We start from the raw sequence: 5,785 nt of genomic DNA, 5'->3' as shown, positions 1-5,785 counted from the left end.
GAACTTGTTTATGGTGGACAGTGTGGAAAGAAAGGAATCAAAGATGTTTTGAGGGCAAGAAGAACAATTTGCAGAATTTCAAGATGAATTGTATAGCTCTTTATTATTTTTGGTGTAAACAGAAAGTCTTAGTACAGGCAGAGAACTTTTTGATGTTTTAAACTATTTGTGACAAAAAGCACAGATGGAGTCAGTCTAGTTTGTAATACTTTTGGAGGGGGGCTATTTTGATGTAGTATACCTGTGAATAAATAGAAGAAAAAGTTACCATTCTCAAAAAAAACAAAATCAATGATTTCACTTAAAAATTTACATGATGACCTAAGATTTTTCCTTCTTACATTGTGACCCATGAAATTATGCTAAAGGGATATAATAAGCCAAAAGAGCCACATTATTTACTGTTAATGAAAAAGGGGCCAATGAGCCATATATGTTATCAAATGTTTTGGGAGTACTACTTGGTTAGCCGAAAAGGTTTTAGTCTACGTCTAAAGCGCTCGAAACTACGTAGGACAAGGCCGTACCATTGGTGCGGACGATACCTTAATGTTACCCAAAAAGAGGGTTTTATGATGTGGGTCCAATGGTAGAAAAAGTTATGAATGTGTAGTCATCCCGGCAAGGTGGGATGGCCTAGCGGATCGGGCCGAGATCAGACCCCATATATATTACATTGTGGTGTTGATGATTAGATAACTCCCACTACAATTACTTTTGTTCATTTATGTTTATTGAATCTTATTTTGATGATAAAGGTTCTCTTAGTTCTCATGATACACTTATAGAAATATGGTATGTCCTTTCCTTTAATATGCCCTCACATTCCTTTACTATGTTGATTATGCTTTATCATACAAGTGTTATTCACCGGTGTAAAGATATGACACCTAGGCCTAACTCAACCCCAAAAGCTAGCTCATGAGGGGAGGATTGCCCAAGTCCATATAAGGAGACCACCAGTTTATTCCCCAACCAATGTGGGACTTTTACCCACTCTAACACGCCCAGGCACGACTGAAGCGTGGACCAGAAGCCCAAACGGGGATGGACCTGGCTCTGATACCACGTAAAGATATGACACATGGCCTAACTCAACCCCAAAAGCTAGCTCATGAGGGGAGGATTGCCCAAGTCCATATAAGGAGACCACTAGTCAATTCCCTAACCAATGTGGGACTTTTACCAACTCTAACAAACAGTTCTCGCATCCCTTTTGTTGGGGATGCTGCATTTCATTATGCAGGTTTCGAGACTTCGGGTAACAAGATTCCACATTAGGCATCTCTCTCATCTTCAACTGCAATTGGTGAGCCTCATTCATCATTCGGGGTATTTGTCATGTCATATGTATATTTAGCTATTTTGGGTACGTTAGAGCCTTGTCCTAACACTTCTATTATTGATGTTACGTCTTAGAGGTTTCGTAGACTAAACTAATCATGCCATGTACTATATATATATATATATATATTGGGTTGTTCAGAGGATTGGGCGTCTTTTGTAGAGAACCGTGTTGCGTTGTAGGTTCTTTACTTTTTGGTATCTCAAAGTAACTTTTAACATCCAGTGGAAAACTAAACATTAAAGGAAAGGCGAACTAGATTTTATGACAATCCAGGGAATAAGCACATTACTTTGAAGAGACCTCCATACCAGAACCTGTAGAAAATTGCAGAAAGAAATAAGAGAACATGCAGAGGAGGGAAAAGAAGCATGGATATAGTTTCCTCTCACAAAATAGGCAAAAGAAGACTGTTGGGAATAGAATGTAGAAAAAATCATACCTGCCTCCAAGACTGCAATTCAAAGCGCGTAGAAGCCATGGTTTTTTCCTCCAAGATTCTTCAGTCCAACATCTTTGGAATCTAAAGAGTTGAAATGCATAAATTGTGACGACGCTCTTACAGTTGATTATGCAAATATTGAGGGAGAAAGATACACCGATTACAACCTTGCACTCAATGTCTCTGTCTTATCCCATGAGTCTAACTTCCAAACATCCTTTTCAGTGATTGGTCTGTCATAGCCTTGTCGCAAGAGGGGAGTTATCCATCCAAAAGATATCCCTACCACAGTTAAGCAACTCCAATTATCATTTAGCTATTGAAAAAAGATAGTTCAATGTCCCACAGGACCTACCAGTTTTAATGAAAAGTCATAAGAAAATTAGATTCAGGTCATTAAATAGAGAAGGCATAAAGTCATTGTATTCTGAAAGAATGAACAAGAGATGTATGCAAAGTGCATCAGTACAAATCATTCATATTGTTTCTATAAACTTTCTTATAGTACAACAAACCAAATGAAAGTATGAAACCATTTCAGGATTAAGTGGTCATGGTTAAAATTAATAAGCAGAATCCACTGACTTGACAAAATGCTTGCATATCTCTCAGGACAAATATGGTCTTCTCCAAGGATTGTTTCATCATTTTTATCATCAACGGACTCACTCCTTAATGGAATATAGCCAGGGAAAGGATTCAAATGAGGAAGATGGACAAGAAGCAGGGCACCAAATACAATCTGCATAAAACATTTCAGATTTTGTAGTTCAATCTCTAATGGAACAAAATGTAGGTAGTTAAGATATGTTAGTTTTCCATGCATTTCAGAATAAAAGATAAACTTGGTTACCAGAATTTTGTTCCAACTGCAGCCTGATACAAGGCACAATTTCCTCTACAACCAATATGGTTAATATTTTTCCGATTCTTCAACTATATAAATTGATTTTACAACTGATCAAACTACTTGAATGTAATCTTACATAAACTGATATTCAGGGCACAATATATTACAGTCAAGAAATACTCCTAGACCTCATGCAAAATCAATATATCCTTTCATCAATATAAATCAGCTCTAATCCTGGGTAAATCCCCTTGAAGAATTATATGACTGATTAATTTTTTAAAGCTAGAAAAACATGCAAAATGCACCCACTAAAAGCTAACAGATGATAAGGACATGATAAGTACCTGACAGATGACTGAACTGTAATAGATGTACAGTGTAAACCTGCACAATTTAGTAAAAGCTATGAGTAAAGTACTGATTCCTTAGATAGCATAAGTCCACATATAGAAAAGAATCTTTCAACGCAATCAAAAAGGTTTTCTTATAAATCTACTGAGTGAATGAAAAAAAGTTGCGACTCGAGATTACAAATCCTCCAGTACAGAGAACAGTCTAATTCTTATAAAAGAGGTTTTCTTATAGATCTACTGAATGAATATAATTAGGAAAACAATTAGGGTGGTGGAGATGAGGATCAGAAGGGGTGTGTCTATTACGATAACCAATTTGGATTCATGTTGTGGCATTCAACTACAAAAGTCATTCATCTCATAAGGAGGTGGTGGAGAAAAAAACAAAGAGGAAGAGAGACTTACACATGTTGTTCATTGACCTAGAAAAAAAATACGACAAAGTCTCTAGTGGTTCTATGGAGATGTTTGGGAACTAGAAGTGTATTGTAGCTTACATTAGGGTGATTAAGGACATCTACGATGGAGCCAAGACACGGGTGAGGATGGAAGAGGAAACTTCGAGCACTTTCCATTTGTCATAATGTTGCACCAGGGATCAACTCTTAGCCCGTTTTTATTCGTCTTGGTGAGAACTAACGCGGTGTAACCAAAGAGAGATACTATGGTGTATGGTTGTATGCTATTTGTGAATGACATAGTACTGATTGACAAGACACACAACACGAGTAAACAATAAGCTGGAGGTTTGGAGATAGAACCTAAAGTCTAAAGGGTTCAGGTTGAGCAGGACTAAGACGGAGAATGTAGAGTGTAGTGACGTAACTCATGTGAAGATCGAGACTCACAGCATCTCCAAGAGAGGAAGTTTCAAGTATCTTAGGTGTACGATCCAAGGTAATGGTGAGATCAACGAGGACGTTACATATCGTATTAGAGGGAGGGATGAATGGAGGCTTCCGGTGTTTGTGAGATAAGAATGTGCAACCAAGAATAAAAGATGAGTTTTATAAAGTGATGTTAGACCAACTCTGTTGTATGAGGTGAAGTGTTGGTCAGTCAAGAACTCGCACATCCAGAAGATAAAAGTAGAGGAAATGAGGATGTTAAGACGAATGTGTGGGCATACTATGAGGTATAGGATAAGGAACAAGGATATTAGGGACAAGGTGGGCGTGGCCTCCATGGTGGACAAGACGAGGAAAGTGAGGTTGAGATGGTTCGGGCATGTGAAGAGGAAATGTGTAGACGCCCCAGTGAGAAGGTGTGAGAGGTTGGCTATTGTAGGTATGAGAAGAGGTAAAGGTAGGCCCAAGAAGTATTGACAAGAAACGTGTAGCTCATCACTGAGGACATAACCTTAGATAGGAGAATATGGAAGTAAGGTTTGTAAGTAGACTTGGGCTATATAGTTTACCTTATTAGTAGTTGTAACGACCCTCAAAATGAAATAGGATAATTAGAGCTTCACATGCGTGTTAGTAGTTGATAAACTTGTATAAAGGGTTGGTAAATTTCCCCTTGGCTAATTAAATGTTTGGGCATTTATTTTAAGTTGTTTTTATTATTTTAGGTATATTAGATCATTTAAATGAGGGTTATAACTTCATTCTTCAAATTAGAATTTCCAAAATCATTCCCTTTCTCAAAATATTTCTCTCAAGTTCAAGGAAGAAGAAGGGTGAAGAACTAGGGTTTCAAATTGGAGGCTTCTTTCATCGATTTTCGTGGGCTTTTTCAATATTAAGGTATGGTGACCCTTGATCCTTGATCAATCTTTCTTTCAAGGAGTCCAATCAAAAAGGATTTCAAAAAAATGTTTCAAAGAACAAAAATCTCAAATTCTAATCTAAGTATGGGTTCATTGGCAAAATGTTTTCTAAGCCATTATATTGATGAATTAATGTTGATTAATGCATTTAAGATGATTTCATATGGAATTCCTTGAAGAACCCATGTTTTCCCTAAACTCCTAAATTTGCTTATGAAGTGGGTCTTTTGCTTATGATTAAAGGTTTATGAAATTTTGTTTGGATTGGGTTGTATTGGTGACTCTTATGATTTTCTACAACTATCTATTATGAATTGATGATGTATGGATGAATTGAGAGTTGTGGCCTTATGGGCAAGTTATGGATGAATTCTCTTGTGGTAAGTAAAATGGTTGGGACTTGAGTGTTATTGATTATGGCTTTGGAGGATGGTAAGTTAGCTTAATCTCATGTTATTGATATAATTGTTCTTTCTTGGTTTGATCCACTTATGGTGGAGGTGTTTAATTATGGATCTTATTATGATTATGGCCTTGAAGGCATTATATGAGGAATTGAAGTGTTGACATGATAGCATATATGTGAATGTAATGTAAAGGAGTTGAATGTTGTTATTATCATTGTTATTGTATTGTTAATTGTTGGAATATGAGGATGATGAAGATAGCCATGGAAAGAGGGTAAGTTGATCAAACTTGATAAATATTGTATAATTGGCATGGAATTGAGTATTGTGGCTTATGGCCTTTGAAAAGGGTGGTAAGATGGCTTGATCTCTTAGTATTAATATAATTATTATTGATTGGTTTGATCCACCTTTGGTGGAGGTGGTTATTTGTTGTATTATTGTGAATTGAGGCCATGAAGGGCATTATGTGAATGTTATTATATTGTTGTATTATTATACACAAATGAAGCTATATGTAAAGTTTTATGTGAAGCTATATGTGAAGGAATGATGTGAATGAGTTTTATGTGAAGCTATATGTGAAGGAATGATGTGAATAAGTTTTATGTGAA

General features: G+C 36.5%; 1 protein-coding gene across 10 annotated transcripts in view; it reads right to left on the bottom strand.

Moving 5' to 3' along the window:
- LOC102583326 (ABC transporter C family member 12-like) overlaps positions 1-5,785 on the bottom strand; it is a 70,369-nt gene that overhangs the window by 55,555 nt on the left and 9,029 nt on the right. For 9 of the 10 annotated variants that reach the window (XM_006354931.2, XM_006354927.2, XM_006354930.2 and 6 more), the window contains 5 exons: positions 2,985-3,024; positions 2,373-2,529; positions 1,955-2,069; positions 1,788-1,868; positions 1,638-1,662 (listed from right to left, as the gene is read on the bottom strand). In XM_006354931.2, coding sequence (XP_006354993.1) covers positions 1,638-1,662; positions 1,788-1,868; positions 1,955-2,069; positions 2,373-2,529; positions 2,985-3,024 — 418 coding nt within the window. Of the gene's footprint in view, positions 1-1,637; positions 1,663-1,787; positions 1,869-1,954; positions 2,070-2,372; positions 2,530-2,984; positions 3,025-5,785 lie in introns of those variants that run through there. The other variant, XM_015312116.1, reaches the window with a different exon arrangement.

Source organism: Solanum tuberosum, unplaced genomic scaffold (genome assembly GCF_000226075.1).
Source record: "Solanum tuberosum cultivar DM 1-3 516 R44 unplaced genomic scaffold, SolTub_3.0 scf00186, whole genome shotgun sequence".
NCBI classification, from domain to species: domain Eukaryota; kingdom Viridiplantae; phylum Streptophyta; class Magnoliopsida; order Solanales; family Solanaceae; genus Solanum; species Solanum tuberosum.
The sequence above is the reverse complement of the archived record's forward strand: the minus strand, read 5'-3'. Positions and strand labels throughout refer to the sequence as shown.